We start from the raw sequence: 21,432 nt of genomic DNA on the forward strand, positions 1-21,432 counted from the left end.
CTTCCCAGGAGAGGGATCATCTAGTTCAGAAGGTGCCTGAGGATTATGGAAATCTACTGCCTTGTCAGTGTACTGACACTCTTGCCCTTCCTGTGCTGCCTCACCCCACACCCCAGGCACTCACAGGGCCACAGGGATTGTTCCCTGCTCATGTCCCCTTTCAACACCTGCCATTTACAGGCAGGTCAGCAGCTGCACACACCAGGTACATAAAAGTAGCCTGTGTTGGAAGCACAACCTCTGTCCAGTCTGACAGGTTCAGCAATCCCACTGCTGCTTCCCAAAGCTGTCCCAGATCAAAGGGCTTGTGCTCACTGTTCCTTGGCCACAGCTCTTTAGAACAGGGCTACAGCACCACGTACACGTCCTGCTCATAACTCAATACCCGGTGATTATTCATGGACCTTCTTCTGGGGAGAGTTTGATTCAGAGGAAATAGGCCATGATTACAGGAGCCTGGCAGGCAGGTGCTTCCTGTGATACCTAGAAAAACCTTGAATCTGACAAATTGAACAATCAGCCAAACATAAGATTGATGCTAAATATCAGACCCTTTATGTACTTATTGTTCTCTAACCTTTTTGAACAGCCAGGCTGGCTGAAGGTATCTTGATTTAAAGATATGACTGCACAAACAGTCCACTAGTGGTTTCGAGCATGAATTGAGGTGGAGAAAATCACTGTGCTGGAAAGTAATTGAAAACTTTCCAGCAAGCAAAGCTTTGTGGCTGTGAAAGCCACTCACTGTTTGGATAAACTGGGCTGTTACTGTACTTATGCCTTCTCTTGTCACAGGTGCCCAGAGAAATGAAGAGAAAGTGGCTGTGCCATTGTGGTCTTGGGAGAGAAGACAAAGGTGCTACAAGCTGTTGCTTTTTGCATGTGAGGTGAATGGGGCTTGAAGGCTCATAAATGAGATCTGTCACAACAGCATAAGAGAAATCTTCCTCCAGCAGCTGCTCTGCTCAGGCATCTGTCTCTGTGAAAAACAAACGGCAAACTAAAAGCAATGCCTTGTGCTCTTCACTGGCTGCTCAGTGCATATTTTGGGGAAACAGTTTATTGTCTGGTGATTAGAAAGAGCTGGAGGGAATTTCAGCTCACTGAGGGAGCCAGGCTACTGCCCTGACAATCACTTTGACAGCTATTGCTCGCTACAGAGCTTGGCTGTGTGCAGCCCTGCTCATGTCTTGGGTACCCTCCAGATGATGCAAATATTCCCATTTCCTCAAGGACAAGACGAAGCACTAAAGTGCTGGACGGTGCAGAATGAGAGAAAATACAGCCAGTAGGCACACACCAGTGGTGTCTGCTGCAGTGCCCAGAGCAGTGCAACAAGCCCTGGCAGCTGTGGCCAGAGGACAAAGCACTGGGCACAGTCTGAGGCTTGCTCAGATGCTGGGTCAGTGGTGACTTTACAAGACCAGGGATACCTTTGTGAAGATGTCTTCTGTCTGCCTTCAGTGGTGATCTTTGATACTGGTTGATCTCTGGAGAAATACATAAATGTGCTTGTGTGAATCCTCCTGTGAAATAAATGCCTGTAACAAAAATGTTTTGTTGATAGTGAATAATACTGACTGGCTTTGTCTTTACCCTGTGGGCCTAAAAGAGCATTTACAGGCTGTCCTCCCAGATCCATGGACCAAAATCTAGGCTCCTTTAGTTTAGCCTCCAGGCTGAAATCTGGCCTTTGCTGTGTAAGTCACAGCGTGACATTTTGCAAAGCAGCGGTCAGTGTTAATGTCAGGCTGAAAAGGTTAAACCCTGTTTGCTTTTTTACCATTGTTCAGCTTCGAGCCATTTCCCTGCTGAGCAACTGAGAGAGGCTGGACCTTATGGGGCAGTTATTTGTGGCCTCAGTTTTGGCTCCAGAGCAAAAGGGTTTGTGCCAATCTGTTGTTGTCTAGTGAGAATTTGAGTAGCAGGTTTGTACCATTCACCCAGTTTCATTTGGAGTAGCCCTGAGTTCTGTTCAGGGGATCCACAGAGCAGATGCAGGCACATTGCTCATCTGAATGCCACCCATATGAAGTGAAACACATACTCTGTAATAGAAATATTTAAAAATATCCACCTAAAGTAATTGAAACATAATTATTAAAACATTTTATGTTACTCTACAGTACAATGTAAATTGTTCCTTTCAATTAAATTTTGAAATACACTAGATTACATAATTTAAATAATTGCAAACTCTTAAATTCACTATCAGTAGTAGCAGAGCTGTATTTACATATACTTCTGAGATATATCAGATGCAGCATTATGTTCCAGTCCCTAAGTCAGTAAAATAACAGACTCTCACTGGGAGTGTGCTGCTTTTCCACAGGTTCTACACATATGTGGGGTTTATGTGTTTGCTCTTTTTTTTTCCTCTTTTTTTTTTTTTTGGCTGTGTGCATGCAGCTGAATCTGAACAAATTGATACCTACTTGATTTGGATTAAAGATGAAAGGCCTTTCTTTTTAAACAAGTTTTTTGACTGAATATACAGAGGTGAATAATGAAACACAGACACAGTCCTTAGGAGTAGTGGTGGAAAACAATTTTTTCCAGCTTTCATCCTCTGTTGCATAATACTGCACCTAATTTTGCTGAATACCTGGACTTTACCTAATGCTGATGAAATAAAGTCAGTAGTGGAAACCTCTCTCATTGTCAAGACTGGCTTTCAACACGATCCATGCAATGGCAAGCATCATACATCATTCTCCTGCAGTGCAACATTAACAAGTTAAATTATTATCCTTCAGTGATCTCCTCGAGTGGAGCCCATCTCTGTATGTACATGAGCCACAAACTATTGTGAGTCCAGAGGGTGGAGCTCAGCACCAGGCTGTGGCGTTTGCTTCCAGTGCCAGTCAGAGTCTTTGGGGACCAGGCTCCTCCCTGTGTTGTCCATGGAGCACGTTCAGGCCACTGGGGCTCTCGATGGTCTTTGCATGCGGCACTGCCAAGCCAAGCCTGCAGGACTCAGGGCCTGGTGTGAGGAGTGCTGATCATGATGTTGGGCAGCGCGTTCCGCCGCTTCTTCCAGGAGCCCAGCTCCCTGGAGTAGCGCCGGATCTGCCTGAACCAGTGATGAGTCCGTGCCCGGTCGCTGTCCCGGAACACAAACGCCTCCCGCCTGATCTCAATGAGTTCGAAGGTGTCGTCACAGTCGGGATCAGTGGAGACGATGCAATTACTCAGTCTCAAGGGCTCCCTGAGCAAATGGAACTTCCCGTTATTTTTGTCCCTGATGAGAACCAGCACTGCATCCTTCACAGGCCCTGGCTCAGCCGATTCTAGGCTGGACTCGGACACACGCTTCATGTTCACCAGGAGGAGGACCTGCATGTTCTGGAACTTCAGGGTCTTGCTGCCTTTCTTCACCCACTGGCCGTCGGGGGGCTGGGCCAGCTGCAGAGACCCCTCCATCACAAACCGCGTTTCCTCCCGCAGCCACCCGACAGTTTTGAGGGCGGTTTCTCTCATCTCGATGTTGATGACTTCCCTCTTCTTCTTGCTGTCCTGGCGAAAGGATCGGAGGGTCCACGTGTTCCCCTCCTGCTTGGTTTTCATGTTGATGTGCTCCAGGTGGGACTCGATGCGGCTCTTGGCCTCCCGCAGGCTGCCGTGGTCCGGGTGGTACTCAGTGGTGGCCTTGATGATTCTGCTGAGCAGCAGGGGGTACTTGGTGACCCTCTGCAAAGGGGCCATCAGGAAGGACCTCAGGTTCATCCGCCGCAGCGCTGTGTTGTCATTCTGGGAGACGTTGAGGAATATTCTGCAGGGATTTAAGAAGACAGGATGAAATGGTGGTTGTTCTGCCAGCAGATGCTGCAATCCTAAATGCAAATGAACAGCATGGTGCTGACAGCTGCTGGGCACTGCAGCCCCCCCATTTTTAGCAGCCTTCTGAATTCTGTTGTATTAAAGACTAACAACCATTTCTGCAGCTGTACTCAGTTGCAGAATCCCGATGAGGTGCCTGGGACACTTTCACATAACATTCTAACAGTCTTCTATTAAATAATAAAATAGCAAGGGTGTGATCTTTCTCTGGTACCTACTGACGTAAACATGAGGCAGATACATCAGTTTATATCAGATTGCATTAACTTGTAATGCCTTTCATCATTAGATTACAAAACATATTAAACAAGAATTTGGCTGAGCTGTGGAAAGAGAAATTACTTGCCTGACATTGCCCAATAGACCATAGGAATGGGAACCAAATTCCAGTCATGTGTGCCACAAAGTGGCCTTCTGCAGTGGAAATCCAACCTGGGCTCCAGCACAGGGACTGAGAGCTGATCTCAGCTGAGTATTATTTGGTGACAGTTCAGTGCAGTGGTCACTGGGCGGATACTGCTAGCACAAAACACAGAGTATAGCTGGGGACCAACTGGTTGATATCAGTGGAGATACCCAGGATTGAATATTTTTTGAGAATAAATGACTGTCCTCACCCTAAGAGGGAGCAGCGATAACTGAAGAACGCTAGCATCAAACTTTGATCTAGATGGGCTGGCAAAGGCTTCACCCTCAGCCTGCTGCCTTTCTGTCCCCAAAGCCTGCATGAATATGCCCATCCCCCTTCTCACCTGAGCAACTCCTTCTCCTTCTCCAGAGCATTGAGCATATTCACAGAGGAGGACTGCTGAAGACAGTACGTCTGAAAGGCTGGCAGCATGTTCACAAACTCCAGGAATATTTCTCCGATGCACACGGTCATCAGGTCATCGTCCCCCTGCAAGCACGCAACAGGGCCCTGCTCAGTTAGCTCAGGAGAGGCAGAGCCAAGGCCCTGCCTTCAGTCCCATCAGCATGAACTGCTGCAGGATCTGCTGAGTGCCAGACCAAAGGTGGAGCTGGGCTCACCCTTCCCAGTGGAAAGGCAGTTCCTGCAGGTCTGGGGGGAGTCAGTGCCTGGGGAGGGGAAAGAAAGCTGGTCTAACTGCTTGCTTTTCCACATGCAAAGAGCTGTCTGCTCTCCTCCTGTGGTCTCAGTCTGCTCATCGGAGCAAGGGCTTGAAGGCCAGAGTGAGCTTCTTAGTCAAGAGGGTGTATTGTGCCCATGCTGGTGGGGCAGGAAAGCTCCTTATGCAAGGCAGGGTGCATCACAGAAGCGGCCATACACAGCTGTAGAGCAGGGAGCAGCCTGCACTGCCTGGCCCCACAGACAGTCTAGAGCCAAGCTGCAGCAAACTGCAAGCCAAGGCAAACACAGCTAAGCCAGCATGAAGCCAGCCAGCTCAGGGATGCAAGAGCACAGCCTGAGAGACAGAGCAAACTGAGCTCTGTGCCCCCATTGTCACATTCTTACCAGCATCGAGCCCAACTGGCCTAAAACTAACTTTGATAATGGACCATTAATACTTGTTAATGGGATAAATGAGCAAGACTGCTGATGTCAGTGGCATTACCACAGCACAGTGAGTCCAACACCTGCGACCTGGCACAGAGCTCCTGAAATCTGCAGGAATAGCCGAGAGAGTAAGGAACTAGATAACTGACAGCTGACCATAACCCAGGAGTCCTACCTCCTGTTCCTCTGCACCAGCTATGCTGCCCCCCTAATACAAAACCTATTCCAATCTGCCCAGTCCAGCCCCTTTAGAGGGCAGAGGCAGCATCATACCTGATCAAAGGCCTGATCAATCTCTTCTTGAAGTATCTCCAGGAAGTTCTCATTGAGGTCAATGAGCTCCTGGATGTTGCTGAAGATGCCTTGGAGCTGCTCCTGGCTGAGCAGGCCAGCTGCCTGCATGGGGAGGTAGAACTCCTCTTTGATGATGCGCAGGTCCTCTCCATAGCTGGCCTCCGTGTTGACAAACTCCAGCACGGACTCCTTGCGCTCCGTCCTGCGCTTGCGGCACTTCTCGCAGAGGTCAGCGCGCCTCTGGTTGCAGTTCTGGACATCTGTCTCCACCGGGAGGTCCCTTTCTCCACAGTCGGTGCAGGGACGGTGGGCTTCCCAGGCCTGCAGGGAGCTCAGCGTTTCAGAGGCCCTGTTCCTCCACTTCCTGGCTGGCATCTGGCCAATGCCACTATCTGCCCTCTCCACATCCGCTGACTTGGTCCGGGTGGCCGCAGTGGGATCCAGGTCATCCCGGGCATCGTTCACGCCGACAATCCCGCTGTCCGTGCTCAGGCTGCTGACGTTGCTCCAGTGACGTCTGGAGCGGAGGGAGCCCCGTGGGGTGCGTCGGGTCTCATCAAAGCTGCCACCATGGCCAAGGTTGGCCTTTGCTACCACTGGACCTGAGAACAGACACAAATCGTTACAGGCACTGCCAGCTGCACAGAGCTCACCCAAGGAACTCGAGGAACTCGTGCTGGCACAGCCATGAATGGCAGGAACCCTGAGGGCAAAGGCTGCTTCTGGGGAAGCAGGGCTGTGAGCTGCCTCCCCTGTTTTGCTGCTGAGACTGGTGGGACTCAGAAGTAAACAGCTCCCAGGTGAAGTCTGGGATTTCTCAACTCTGCACTGCCCATACCTGTGAACTCATTTGGGATGCCTCTTCCCCTGCCATCTACCAGCCAGGGACATAGCAAAGCAGATCCTGATTTCCTGCACACCTGGGTACAACCAGGATGCTTCCCTCCCCTTCTTTTACAGAGTTATTCCACATTCACAGCAGCACAGCAGGGCGCAGCCTCTGGCCCCGAAGCCCCCAGTGTGCAGTGTGAGTACCACAGTCCCGCTCCTGCCGGCGCTTCTGCGCGTGCTGCCGCGCTGCAGCCGCGATCTTCAGCTCCAGCTGCTTCCTCTTCACCGAGTCTGTCGGCATCGGGTCACTGAAGTGCGGCCGCAGCCGGCACTCCCGCTGGGCCTTGGCACCATCCGTGCTCTCGTGGACAATGTCGGAGCTGGATCGGCGACAGGCAGGACTGGGGCTCTGCAAGAAAGGCAGGAAAGGCTTTGGAGCAAGGCTGAGCTCAAAGCAGCACCTCGTGTTGCAGACACTGGACTCCAGTTGCCAAAGGAGGGAAAAGGAAACTCATCCGTAATGGGATGGCAAATGTAGCTCTGCTACCTGATGATTAAGAAATCTGTCCCCCTGAGTCCCTCTGTCTTGCTCAGCCGTAACAAGTAAGGACCCCTCTCCCTTTGCTGTCGTATAGCTCTGAGTACAGCAGCTCCGAGGCGGTTGGATCACGGCTGTCAAATAACCATGGAAAAGTCAACAGCACAGCCCTGGCTATGGGTGTGTGCTCAGGGACCTGAGCTCGCTCACAGCTGCTCTGTGAAGGTTTCAGCACTGCAGAGTCAGGAAGTTCAGCCTCTGTGCCCCATCTGCACCAGCAGCTTGCCCAAGGGGGCACTAGGATGGAATCTGTCTGAACCCCCAGACACACTGGAAGCCATGAAGGGGTTATTGCTGAACTCCCTGCATGAAATGCAGTGACACAGGCAGAGGCAAAAAACTCACTCCTGTTTTACTGAGTGTAATAAAAAAGCTTCTAATGCTTCTAACAGCATTTAATCACTCATGGGAGTCGTCCAGATTGCCATCTCCCAGCCAGCTCAGTTCCTACACTGAAAGGGTCCTTCAGAGCTTCTAACAAGGAAAAGTCCTGAACACATGCATGAGAGGGGAATTCCTCTCTCTTACATTCCCTGCAGGTGGAGTGTCACTGGATGTCTCATTGCTTGGCTTGTCCTCCCAGGTCTCTGTTGCCATGGACATCGCTGTGGGCTGCTGGCTGTCCTCCAGAGGTGGGAGATCAGCTTCCCTCAGATCACACTGCCCCTTGGAGGGGGATTTGGCAGCAGTCTCGGCATTGCAGCTGCAAGGGAAGAAGACTCCATTGAATATCACGGATGAAGTTCTCCTGCTGTTCCTGACACAGATGGGACTGAGCAGAGAGCCCAGGTTCAAACAATGATCTGCAACAGTTCAGGAAAAGTGCAGGCAGGGTTCATGACTGGTCAGCACAGACAGCTGTGCTTGTGTTTCAGGGGCTCTAAGACTGCTCAGTTAAGAACTGCAGACTGGATAACTGCACTCATGCCAACATCAGCCTGGGTTATCATGTCTCGGCTGTTCACAGGGCATTTTTGTGTCCATAAAACATGAGGTGCTCCACAGGGACCAGAAACACTCCTTTCTAAGTAGGCCACATCCATATTTGCTGCTATTTAAGGAGATGCTGCCAACACAGAAACCATATTGCTCATCTGGAAGAAAATCACCTGCTATAAACCATAATACTTTGAAGGGATTAGAGGATTAAAAGAGTATTCCCTCTGTTTTTCATCTCACATGATCCTAAGCCCACTGAAGTCACTGGAAAGATACTATCTGTTTTCAGTGAACTCATGATCAGGCCTTTTGGAGAGCTTGAGACCTGAAAAGCCTGGCAGTGTCTGTGGCTCTCACTTGGCAGCTCTGGGATGCCCTCACTCACAGCTGCCCAGGGCTAACAAGGGCCAGGCCTGGCTGGTACAGGCAGCCTGTCCAACCCCACGTCCCCCCTCTGTAGACAGCATCGCTCTCCAGACAGACTCAGTCTGGTGCAAAGTCACTGATTTGACAGAGCAGTTGACAGGCTGTTGTTTGTGATACTATTTGTGATATATTTTTTTAACAGGTTTTCTAAGACAGCTTATTTCCATGCATAATGAAGCCTGTTGGGAAGAATTTTTTTTTTTTTTTGGTTTACTTAATTTTTATGGACTTGGATTCCTTTAAAAAGGAAGGTTGTGAGGACTGAATATGGATGCTTGTATATACAGGAAGCCAGTGTCTGGAACATATTTCAGGTTCTGCATGTATTTTATGCTTAACAATAATCTCCTATGAGAAAAATCTGCTTCTTCTTAAAGGCTTCACTTGTGAACTTATGCTGGTAGGTCACACTGCTAATGTGCAATTCCAACAGTGTCAACTACAAGCAAACACATGAGACAGATGGGCATTCTCCTTGCAGTGAATGACACTTGGCTCCAATAACAAACCATCAGCCAATACTAAAATGACTGAAGAGGGAACAAATCTCCCAAAACACAAACTGGCTCTGTTGTCAGGCCAGAAAAGTTGGTTTGCATCTCTCCAGCTGATGCTTTTTCATCTTTCTCCATTTATGTTTCCAGGTCCCTGCTGACACAACCAGTTAAAAAGAGTTTAGCTATGGCTACGTGACGATGGCAGCAGTGCCAACAGCAGGCTCCTGGCATTTGCTTTTTTGCTGTCCCTCTCCAGGTCTCTACTCCCCAGCCTGCAGAAAGGGAATACCAACACCTCTGCTGGCACAGAGCAGTCTGTGGCACCTACAAGGCAGCAGTAAGAGCAGCACAGGCTCACAGCAAGGCTGCAGCCCCCCGTGGTACTGGTCTGGCTTGAGAGGCTCCTGTCTCCTTTCTCCCTCCTGCCCCCAACCACGCTTGGGGTACCACTCCTTAAGTGTGTGTAACTGTGTGTGTGGCCATGATCTACAATCAGTCTTGAAATTATATGGGTTTAAAACCTCTCCCTCAAGTATTCTCAGACATAATTTCATCTGTGTTTCACTGAGTTGTGTAAAGTATGAACAGGTCAGCTGGGCAAACCCATGGGAGGGTGGGCACAAGTTAAGAAGCAAAAAACTCTTGAAGAGGATGTGCCACTGCTGAAAACCACCCTTTCCAAAAGCTGCTCGTGCTCCAACAGCTCCTGGTTAAATAACACAGAAAAGGGACCATGCTGGGGCACAGAGAGGCAATGGGATGCACCCAAGGTTAGTAGCAGAGCTCATAATTGGAATATCATCTTCTTGATCACACCAGCTCCCACTGTACAGAACATACTGTCATGAGAGATGCTGAGCTTTCATTTGTCATTTTCACAGTGCTTCAAGATCATCCACTTAAATATGGGAAGCACTCCAGAGTATTGCTGCTCCTCTAAGTGAAGCTGACAGCAGCTCTCTGCTGATAGGGTCTACAGACCAGATGCCACCACTTATTGCAGTTTCCATAGCCCAAAAGGGATATTTAAAAAAAATCTCCAGACATGATCTTCAGTGGGAATAAGAGCCAATATTACCCAGAGAGCTGAGCTAAGGAAACATGACTGAAGATTGAGAAATTCAACCCACCCATGGCTGATCAGCTGGAGGTAAGAAAGGCAGATATGCAGAGCCCACACTGTGTGAAAGGAGGTTTCTTCATCCCTGGTTTGACTGCCCTACTTCTTGTCATGATAAGATCCCTCCTGCTTGATGAACTGGCCATGTGGTCTTGGGGCAAGTGCTGCTCCACACACCACCAGATCAGTGTGTGATCAGAGGGATGTGGGCAAAACAGGGAGGATAGATAGAAGCAGTTTTGTGGAACAACATCCTAGGGCTGTTCCTTCAACATTTGCGTCTGGCTTAGGAGGAAGAGGGAACATTGCCAAGAAAACAGGATATTGCCCCTTTCTCTAGTCCCCTCCTCCTGGCAGAGAGCTGTGCGGCCAACAGGTTCACACCATCACCTGCTCAAGCAAGTCAAGTCCCTCTGGCCTCACAGAGGGGTGTAGAAGGCGGGACTACAGCATTCCTTCTGTTGGACTAAATCACTTATTGGGACAGGAGTTTGTGCCTGGGGTTGGTGTCAGTTTTTCCTGTTCTCCCCAAGAAAGGTGATGCACTTGGGCCAACATAGAGAGGACCAGTTATTTTTGAATGTGTTTTTAAACCTCTGGCCATCAACTCTGAATTTCATGGAAGTGGAGGTACTGGGGATGGCATACAACTGGAAATGCACCTGCTTTCCTTCACTGTCTCTATGGGCCTCTTCATGGTTTTATCATTGTCCATGCCAGCAGTTCTCAGCCCTTTCCAAACGTTCCTGACTCTTTCTGACTAATGGAAACATTTTTGTGCATGCCTTCCCTGCTGTCAGCTGCCTTCGTGAGCTGGTGTCAGTCCTCTGCTAGGGAAGCTGGTATTGTACCCACTGTCCTGTTGTCACCCCACATACAGCCCATCACTCTTTTCAGGAAGCCTTTTCTTAGTCATGTCCTTGGCTAAATAGTGCAGCCTTCTGTTGTTACCATGTCCCTCATTTCATAGACACAAACCTGAGGTATTTGCATGTCATTATCCCAAAAAATTCCCCACTTAAGCAATTTCAGAAAGTGGACTGTGTACTGAAAAGCTTACAGGATTTCCACCTAGAGAGCAACACCCCTTCCCAGCCAGGACTACAACCTAAGTTAAGGGTATCCAGTGACCCATGAGGGTCTAAAGCCACCATCATTATGAGATTGACAATCCTCACTGGCAAAATATTAAGTCAACTGACTGAATCTAAAGTAATTAACAATTAATTACTATGGAGACCGCTAACTTACAGACAAAACTGCTTTGTAAAACTGACACACAGAAGCACTAGAAAGAGAAGACAGTTTTAGCTATTTTACTCTGTGATGCTCCATCACAACATCTCTATCAGAGACATGCTGAGCTGGTATCTGTGGAAACAGGACCAAATCAGCAAATTAGCTTTCAGCTAATTTCATTTGAGACTTAGAAAGAATATGGTCTGGATGGCAGTGATCATAATTAAGCACCCAAGATGCAGACAAAAATCTCCCATCTCTGCAGTGAAAATCAGCTGAAGTAGTGAATATTCACGGTCATTATGGTTCAGGTGAAAATGATAGAAAACTGATACATTTCAAAACAAAGGAAATCAGAGTTTCCCAATAACCCAATAATTGTTAGTGCTTTGGCAATAACAATTACCAGTATTTGTTATTACCCTGAAAAAAATAAGGCCAGGGTGGTTCCTTCACATATAAAACTACCTCTCTAATACTGGAACCATTGTCATTCACACTTTTAGATCAACTGTCATTTTGGTGTTAATAAAAATTGCTTCACAGATTTTAACAAATCCAACTGGGGAGACTGAACCCATTCACAGAAACAGAAACCACTGTGGATATTAAATGCACAGAAACCACACATAAAGGCCCTGGGCAGGAAGTGTTTGGAGGCTGGGAGAGTAGTGGGAAGGAAGATCATTTGCACTCCTCATTTCCTGTACTTTGCTCTGCATGCAGCTTGGGCTCCAGATACCAGTGCAATCATTGATCTGCAAAGAGACAGCTGTTCTTACACCCTTACTGCTTGTGCCATTCTGCGTATTTCATTTCACATTCATGACAAAAATAGCCTAATCTATTAAAATGGCTGCATCCCATAACTCTCATCTATCTCTTTATTGGGTTTTCATACTGTAGAAGAAAAGCACTAAGGCTGGGCTGGACAGCTGAGAGCAGCACTGAGGGCTCTGACACCATCTACTTCCCTTTGGATGAAAGTTGCAGAATTATTTCTGCTGTCACTCTGGCTTCAGCCCCACTTAAGTTCTTTCAGATGACTCTCACTCCTGTGCAGAAGTCACTATCATCTCCCCCAAAACCAGAGTGCAGTCTCAGACCAGCCAATCCAGAAATAAAAGGACAGCATCCAAGGTTGATGCCCTGGCATTTCACACACCCATCTGTGGATTGCAGAAGCAGCCAGGAACCAAGTCTAATGCAATTCTTGGCAAATCCAACCATGAAAGCCAAATGCATGGAAACAAACCACTCCACCAACACTTACTCCTGCTTTTCCCATCAGCCTCATCTCATGATAAGACAGTGATAACTGCTCCAAATTCATAGCTTCTAGAACTTGGCTGATTCCTACTGTGCCACCCTGCATAGAAAGGGATTCCCATTTCTTAGGCAGGAGGGGGTAACAGGACTGCAGTGTTTAAAACCAGGACAGAGAACGCAGTTGTGAACATCTTACCCACTGAATGGGGAAAACCCTGGATGGAGAAGGAGGAAGGCTCTACAGAAGTATCTTCTCTGGCTACACAGAGATGGCAAAAGGACAGTATTTACAAGTACTTTCACTCACTGCCTGTGCAGGTCTCCAAGCAGGGGTTAAAGCCATCTTACCCTTGTGTGCCTGCTCACTAGATTCAAGCAGCAAGTGAAAGCACTTGCTGCTGCATGTCACACTATCTAAATTCATGTCCTGCAGTGGTGGGACAGACTCTACATCTTTATTCAAAGGAATCATATCAGTACTTTGTCTTCTTTGGTTGTCTTCTACTTTCAACAGATGCTAAAAAAAAAAGACATTCTGAAAATTCAGAAATAAAATGGGTGGGGAAACTGGGTGTCAGAACTACTAATGGCTGTTGTCTTTACAGGATTAAGGTGCACAAAAAGGCAAAGTCTAGATGAAAATGCTTTTTGATGTTTAATCCCCCACAAGGTGGAATTTAAGCTGAACAGCTTTAAAGACACGTCCAGGTGGCTATCAGAGACTCCAAGATGAAAGGCTCTGCCAACAGCACATTTATGCTACAGGAATTAAATACACCTATCAGGAAAAAGACCAGATCATTAACAAGGGGACTGCTTTCAGGTGACCCCATGGAGCATGTTACCTTTTCTTAATAAGTTCCAAGGCCGAACCTATGAATTCATCCTTCATTTTTTGTAGCTTAGCTCCATAGCTGGATAAGTCTGTGGCTTCTAACAGCAGCGATGAACAGCAAGAGGACTGGGCTTCAGAAGCCAGTGACTGCCCTGCCACATGGGGAACATCATTTAATTGTCTTGTGTCTCCTTTCTGCTGCTCAGCACTGAAGATCTCCTGCCCAGCACTGTGTATTACTCCTCCCTGTAGAGGTGATCGTGGAATAGGACTGGAGCAAATAGGGACTGGTGATGTATCTGGGATGGAGGTCTGGAAGGTTCTGTCCTTCACCTCAGGACTGCTCATCTTGAAACCATCCCACGTGGCTGGGTTTTGGGAAAAGCCAGCAGAGGTCTGGTTTTCATGAAATACATCATCATCTTCCTCTGCAGTGACAGCAGGTTCATTCACAGCTTTGGTCACTAAAGTTTCTGGACAGACATTCTTACTTTTTTCCTCCTCCTGTGTCTGGTTTGCAGGCAGACCCTTTTTCAAGCAATCTGCTGGCCCACTGCTGCTATCAGATGAATTTCCCTCCTTACTTCTCATTTGCTTGAACTCCTCAAAGGTGGGTATGTAGAGCCTCCCTTTGCAGCTGCCTTTCTTGCTCTGTCCCAACAAGACTTTGCCATCTGTTTCCCCACTGCACTGCTCTACAGTCTCTGCTGTTCTGGATTTGCTCATCTCATGGCTTTCCCCAGCATGCTGAAGGGGCAAATTCGGGGAGCTATTCTGCCTTCGGAGCTGAAGCCTCCTCTGAGCTTCCTGCTTGATGTCTTCTGGGCTGATGATCCTGTGTGCCAAGCACAGTCCCTGTCCTGCTGTGAGGCTGTGCCTGAGAGCAGTGTGCTCCACCAGAACCGTGCAGCACTTCACAGCACAGCCGTTCCTGCGCTGCTGGCACACCTGGCACCCAAAGCACTCCTGGGCCAGCAGCTCAGGCAGGGCCACCTGTGGGCGCAGTGGCTTGCAGGGCTCTGCCACCTTACTGCTGTGCAGCCTCAGCTTCTCCTTCAGCTCCTTTCTGGCATCCCCGTGCAGGGCTCTTTCCTGTGCGGAAGGGAAGAGCCACTGAGGCACTTTGGCAAAGGGAGGGAGGAGCACATCCTGTGCGGATCGAGATGTCTGTTTAGCACGGAGAGAAAGGCTCCTCAGAGAGTCTGCTGCACTCTGTACTGGGGCCACATCCACACAGCCTTCTGTCCACTGACTGGTGCCTCTGTAGTGGAAGATGATCTCGTTATCCAGGCTCCGGCAGTGAGAATACAGCCCACAGTCAGCAACTGCTGCCCAGTGCAGGTTTTCCACACTCCGATACATCCGGTTTTCCACAGGACTGGCCAAACGTGCCTTGCCTGTGTGGCAGGCAAGAGTGTGGAAGTCCCCAGAAAAAATATGAGTGTCTAGGTTCTTTAGTGGATGCATGCTGCTAACTGAAAAATCCTTTAAGCCATGTTGTGCACAGAGCTGATTGTTTTGGCAGCTCGAGATCACCCGGCAGTGTTCCTGTCTCTCATCAACACTGATGTATGTCATAGCAAATGCACATGGAGGCTCTAGGACAGTGGCGTCTAGGGGGACAGGAGGGAGCTGGGATGTCCTTAGATGCCAGTCAATGTCCACAGCCCTCAGACAGCAAAGTGTGCTGCTGGGCACTCACATAAGAGAGCTCTCACATGGGTGGAGTCGCCATGCGCAGAAGACCTGTGAATGGAAGGAAAGATGAGTTACTGAAGCAGCCGGGTGCTGGCTCGCAGGATGCAGCAGTGGGTCTGCTTCCAGGCTACGCAGAATCCAACACCACAGCTTGGGCAGGAGCAGAGGGGAATAACTGGGTGATGAGCCATGGGGCTTGGGGCAGGGAAGCTTCTTCTCCAGCCAAGCCAACAGTGGCCTTTCACTACCTGTCTGAATTTGGAGACGTTTATCCTACCTACCCTCAGCAACTTTCTCACAATAACACTGCTCAGCTCTAGAGACAAACACTCAGAAGTGCTTGCTGCAGGCTCAGCTTACTCACACAGCAGCACTACGGAGACTGCAGGTTTACAAGAGATATTGAGGTTCCTTCCCTAAAATGGGGCTCAGACAAGAGTGTATGAGTTAAAGGGGATGCTGGGGCCGGGAAAGAATGACATAACTGTGGTCTCCTCGAAGACTCAAGTAGCAAGGAGGAAGAAGAAGGCTGACAGGTGGTGGTTTTGTGCCTGACAGTCACATTACAGCCCCTTATTCTTCTGATTCACCCTTCACAAGGAAGATACATATGGTTTATTGACGGCGTATGGAAGCCAAGCATTGCCAAGGCCTTTCCAGTGCAGAGTCAAAGGTATCTTACAGACTTTCACAAACTCACCCTCCTGACTCCTTAGCCACAGGCTCAAATGACCATCCTCCCACGACAGCTCAGTGGAGGCCTCCAAAGAGAAAGCTGTGCTTTTCAAGGCACCTCCTATGAGCTGTGCTCAGCACTGTAAGGCCCATGGAATCTAAGTGACTAAATCACATGTTCAGAGTGGAGAATTAAATTCCTAAACTCCAGTTTGGGCCAGCAGGTGAAGGCTGAGTGGGTAAGTCCTTGCTGGAAGTGGACAGAGCCTCCTTACACTGAATGGAGAGACTCTGGATTTCTTTTAGGGATTTAGGCCTCATGGACTTTTCCAGCAGTCACGCAAGACATCAGTGTCTGCTACAGTCTAGTCCACTTCCTTCCTTGGCAATCAGAGGCAAAGAGAATGAGTGAGTGCTATATGTAAAGGAGAGTAAGATTGGGCAGGGAATGTGGGGTTAGCCTGAGATTTGTAAGGGCAAGATAGAGCTGAGATGGTGGGGCATGAGTCTTTAATAATAGGCCAGGCAAGAACCAACCACGTTGAACACACAGGAAGAGGTCTTGGCAAAGCAAGACAGAACCAGTTATAGCCCAGACTGTTCTGTAGTGCAGCTGGATTCCCCACGTGTGGCCAACTATTCAGGCAGCACAGCCACCTTGATCAGGAGGGCAATGAAGAGGTTTGTTACTCCCTGAAGGCACCACAGGCACCTAGCCATATGATACACTAACAGACATCTATCTGAGGGGAACTCTGAGGTACTGTATTGCCTGGAAGATAATCTTGCTAACAAGCCATGAAGTTGATTCATCCCTTGCCTAAAGTGGCTCAAATTAGCATATTTTCCCTGCATTAATGAAATTATGTCTAATCTCATCCCAGAGAGGGAAGGCAGAACTGCTCCTGTAGTTCACCACTGAATGAAGAACATAATTTACATCCTTCATAACTGCTAAAAATAAAAATTAAAACTAGCTCTCAAAGTGTGCTGTTCCCCAAAACATCACAGGCACTTCTCACCCGGTCTTCTCATGGTGGGGCTGGAGCTCCCCCTTCTTCACGGCTCTGGAGGAGCCCACAGGTGACAGCAGAGAAACGTGAGGATCAGGACTTTCTGTGCTCATAGGTTATAACATAATCTGTCAAGAAAGAAAGAATGACATGATGTGAAAGCCAGTCATTGAGCAGAGAGCATGGCTCCTGGCAGTGCCAGAGGGCTCCTGTGAGGAAGTGCTGTTAATAAAGGATGCCATGCCCTGTCAGGTTGGTCTGTGATCAGGTCACAGCCACAGGACTAAAAGCCATCACATGCTTTTGGCACTATGCTTTCAGAACAAGAAGAAAGAGAAAATAAAGAATAAAGCTGCCCTTGGCCAAGGCAGGGAGCTACACAGAGTGAGGCCTGAAGAGAAAGCAAGGCCCGTGTGAGGCAGGATCCTGGGCTGGACACCGGCTCAGCAGGCTCTGCATGTGTGCATGTGACAGCAAGGGGGCCAGAGGAGAAAGGGCACAGGCAGGGGCAGAAGCAGTCAGGAGAGGAGCAAGGAAGCAGAGGCACAGAAAAAACAGGATGGGGTCTGTCTGTGGGTGCTCCATTTACCCAGAGATGGGCAGCATTGGGAAGACAATTTATTTTTGCCCTCATGAATTTCTTCAGGTGGAAGCTCACTGTCTGGGCTCATAGAGCTGACCCCTCTGTGGGCTGCAGGTCAGCTACAGAGACACCAGGCATGGGAGGTCAGGGCCCACTCTGTCCCTGCCTGCTCAAGTGCACAGCACAGGCCATGCAGGGGGGTTTATACCCCTCCATTTCTCAGGGGAATGCCTCAAACCCTCCAGCAGGTGAGGGCACCCCTCTGCACTGCTGAACAGCACAGGCCAATTCCCCAGCAGACATGGAAGGCAGCAGGGACCTGCTGCTGCTTTGTCAGGGCAGGATTTTCCAGAAAATGTGCATGAGATGGCAAAAGTCACTTTCAGGGAAGGAGCAACTGGAAGAAACCTCCTGTGGGCACAGTGGGGCAGGCAGAGTGAGGGACAGAGAGTGGGAGCCAGAGGAAGGTTTGCAGAGCAGAAGAGCCAGAGAAGGCAGAGAACAGACAGAGCTGGCTGTGAGACAGCAGGGGACAGAGACTTTCCAGAGGCGGCTGCACAAAGTTTGCTGACATGTAGACAAGAACCAAAATTTACTGGATTAGGTGCAGAAAGACGGGAATTTTGTTCCCAAATAATTAATTTTAATATTTGTCACCCATCAGGGGTGAATTTTCTTTCTCTGAACAGTGATTTTTTGGTTTAAACACCTCTGACACAGGAAGTCCCTCTGATACTTCCAGGAGAGCTCAGAGCAAAGATGCACATGGATGTAGCTCACAGGTGGACAGGAAAGGGGGTCTGGTGCCCTGTCTGGAGTGAGAGGGAGTCTCAGAAATCAGTGAGTTCTGTTCCCCCAGACACCTGCAGGGCAGCTGTGGAGATCTAACAGCCTGCTCAGGCAGCAGCACCTTTGCTCCCTGCCACTCCACTCATGGAAGGACCATCTCTTTCCAGCTGAACTCCTGTGATCTTGCCTGTTCCTCCATGTCACTGCCCTGAGGGCTGTGCACAGCATGTCAGGCAGCTGAGCTTAATTTCACTGAGCACCCAAGGCAGCTGCTGCCCGAGTCATGACCTGGACAGGGGACTGCTGAGGCACAACCTCCTTCCCCCACTCCTCAGGGATGCTTGGAGCAGGAGAAAAACAGTGGTCTCTCTAAAACACCAGGTAATTTGTCCCTGGCTTGTAACCAGGAAACACTGAGTGCTTCTCCCTCCTTCCCCTGTTCTTGTGCTCCATGGCACACAGCAACTGCATCATAGTTTCAGCTCAGATGCCTGCATTTGCCAGGTCATTGACCCCCCATGATATAAAACATGTGCCTACACACTCAGCTCCCAAGTACCGTGGCCACAAGCCTGTTGTAGGCAGTCTGCTGAAGGAGAACACAAGATGAAGACAGAAAAAAAATCCAAAACAAGTTTTGGTTCTGGTTGATAAGCTAGAGATGACCTCTGAGCACATACTTGCAGGCCCATGGCACATACAGAGTATTTAGCTGCAGTCTTATATGGCCACCAACAAAGAAACATTGGGAGCCACAGCAATTTCAAAGTTTCTCCTCCCACCACCTAGAGCTGTAAGTACATGCTATAGCTACAACAGGTGATTCCAGGCATTAACAAACGTCAATGAAGTGTGAGGCAATGGAGGAAAGGAAGAAAGTGCAGATTTCTTACATGGTGACCCAACTCTGGGTCCTAATTTACCCTCTCCTAAAGGTACAGCAGCCCTAATGTATCCTCTGCTCTCCTCCAGTTAGACCAAGCACTGAGTTGCCCATCCTTTGTCACTCTCCAGTGTGTGTGAGCACTATGGATTGAGTTCCTTTGTTTACCCCCTGGGTACTTCCAGGCAGTCCTGTCCACACTTACCCAAAGCTCAGGCTTTATTCTAGACCAGCAATCCTCCAGGCCAATGGTCACTTATTCCCAGCCAAAGAGCAGAGTTTAGTGTTGGCTGCTGCTGCAGCACATCATTGCTCCTCAATCACACTGTCTGTGAAACATTTTCCTGTTCCCTGGCTCAAGGACTGAAAAGTTTCTAGTGGTTATGAGCCTCATGCCTTAAGTGAGCATAAGACTAAGGGCAATGTGTGCTCAGCTTATTTTCTACCATGTGATTCTGTTTAATCAACTTCTTCACTACTCTGATAAGTGCCTGCTTGGAGACTTGCCATTAACCTTAATTTTCCTGTAAAATCCCCCCCAAGAACTTATTTGTCAAGGATTAAAGCTTGAAGGATAAATTATTTCTTCCCAAACACATCAGAACTGTTCTGCCTGGCTGACCTTCCCAGCAAAGCACGAGACAAAGTGTCAGGAGGATGAAGCAGGCACGCACAGGGTAAGTAGCTCATTGCTGATGAAAAACACTGTGGAGAATACCAGATATGTCAAGGACTCCAGGAATATCAGGACAAGGGATCACACAGCCTCACAAGGCCTCAGGAAGAGGCCACCAAATCTGGCAGGGATGAGGAGGTTCACTGGTGCTGCTTTGCAGAGTTCACTGCAGCAAGACTTACTCTATAGACTTCTCAGACATGGACATTTGTTCCATGAAATGGTGGATCTGCCAGATCTGTCTGGCATCTCCTGATTGATCAGAGACATCAAGTGAGTCTGGTACATTTTCCACTTTCCACATTTACAACATTTCAGTCACAAGCAAATGAGCTTCTGAGTCATGGCCATCACACCAAACTCCTGCTTCCAAGGCAGGGGAATAGCTGCAGATCCTTACTCCATCTTGAAATAAGAGATTACACTAACCTTCAGGTTTTATTCTAATGTCTCTGCATTAGGTTTTGCAAATTGCAGCGCTGAACAGAGGTTGGTTTATTCTGGACTACAATCTCCCTTTTATTTCAGAGATCCAGCCAGCTAAAGGGATGTGAACAGCACATTTCAAAGAGCTGGCTAAAGGATTTTAGCAAGCTATTTTACTGCTGTGAGCTTTGTGCTATCTGATACGGCAAACCTCATGGTCACAGCATGATCTGTTTACTGACACGTCATGCACATCACTTCAGCTGCCTAGCAGAGCACCAGCAGTCTCAAGGGAAAGAATGCCAGATGTTTTATTTTTTTAATATTAAAGGTTAACAAGAAAAAGAAAGGTGCTTTGGCTGTATTTGCTTTCTTAGCTGTTCTGTTCTGCAGTGCTGTGCTACAGAAATTGGTTGATGAAGATAGGGTGACTGTAGTTAAATTTTCTGGGTTTTTTTTTTTTGTCTGCTGTAGAAGCTGAAACAGGAACACAGCTTATATAGTGTCTATTAATTGCAGCAGGAGAGGTACAGCCACAGTACAATTTCCTGGGTTTCTTTCTCCTTCCTAGGGTACACATAACTTTCCCTGAGTTTACAGTATTATCAATGCTTTCATTGTCCTGAGCATGGCATAAATCAGGATTGCTAACAAGAGGAACAACTGCCAGACTGATTTCAAAACCAGGTAATAATGAGAAAACAACAACCTTTACAGTCTGCTCACTGATTTATAGTCCCTCTCACCTTAAGCATAAGCAATAACCACAAAGTCTCAGAGACACCCTGGCATGGGGAACCCCTGAAGACAGAGTACAGCCCAAGGTCAAGAGGGTGCTGAGAGCACAGGCAATGGCATTAAATTCTGCTGTGTTATGAGCTGCTTGCTTCACCATGTGATACTGTCTAGCCATTTGCCTCCTTCCACATCTCTTTTCCTAATCCTTTTATGGATTTTTTTCCTGCTTCTCCAAGTCTTCCTCCATCCCACTGCATTCAACACAACACAACAACTTGTTGTTAACAACTTGTCCAGAGAAACTGGTGCTGGCCACAGTGAGGGCTGGCTGGTCAGAGCAGCCCAAAGGGCACACGTGTGCCAGGCAAACGTGTCACAGGAGAATCTGGCCACAGTATCTGTTGATCACCATAGGAACATCCTGCTATGGATCAGCTCAGTTCCAACAGGGAGAGTGTAGGAATCACCATAACTTCATGTGAGTTTCTGTTTGGGCCAGATTGGCTCCAAAACAGTCTCAAGGCAGTGCAAAAGCTACTCCCAAAAT

General features: G+C 48.4%; 1 protein-coding gene across 4 annotated transcripts in view; it reads right to left on the reverse strand.

Moving 5' to 3' along the window:
• Positions 1-2,030: 2,030 nt before the first annotated feature.
• LOC128938218 (rho guanine nucleotide exchange factor 17-like) overlaps positions 2,031-21,432 on the reverse strand; it is a 44,984-nt gene continuing 25,582 nt past the window's right edge. For 2 of the 4 annotated variants that reach the window (XM_054278355.1, XM_054278354.1), the window contains exons 2-7: positions 16,800-16,918; positions 7,608-7,782; positions 6,686-6,890; positions 5,630-6,252; positions 4,593-4,738; positions 2,031-3,772 (exon numbers count right to left, since the gene is read on the reverse strand). In XM_054278355.1, coding sequence (XP_054134330.1) covers positions 2,977-3,772; positions 4,593-4,738; positions 5,630-6,252; positions 6,686-6,890; positions 7,608-7,782; positions 16,800-16,903 — 2,049 coding nt within the window. In that variant the 5' untranslated portion in view covers positions 16,904-16,918 and the 3' untranslated portion in view covers positions 2,031-2,976. Of the gene's footprint in view, positions 3,773-4,592; positions 4,739-5,629; positions 6,253-6,685; positions 6,891-7,607; positions 7,783-13,414; positions 15,151-16,799; positions 16,919-21,432 lie in introns of those variants that run through there. The other 2 variants (XM_054278352.1, XM_054278353.1) reach the window with 2 other exon arrangements.

This window comes from Melozone crissalis, unplaced genomic scaffold (genome assembly GCF_028551555.1).
Source record: "Melozone crissalis strain CALT ecotype California unplaced genomic scaffold, PUWL_Pcris_2 ptg000023l_1, whole genome shotgun sequence".
Lineage (NCBI taxonomy): Eukaryota > Metazoa > Chordata > Aves > Passeriformes > Passerellidae > Melozone > Melozone crissalis.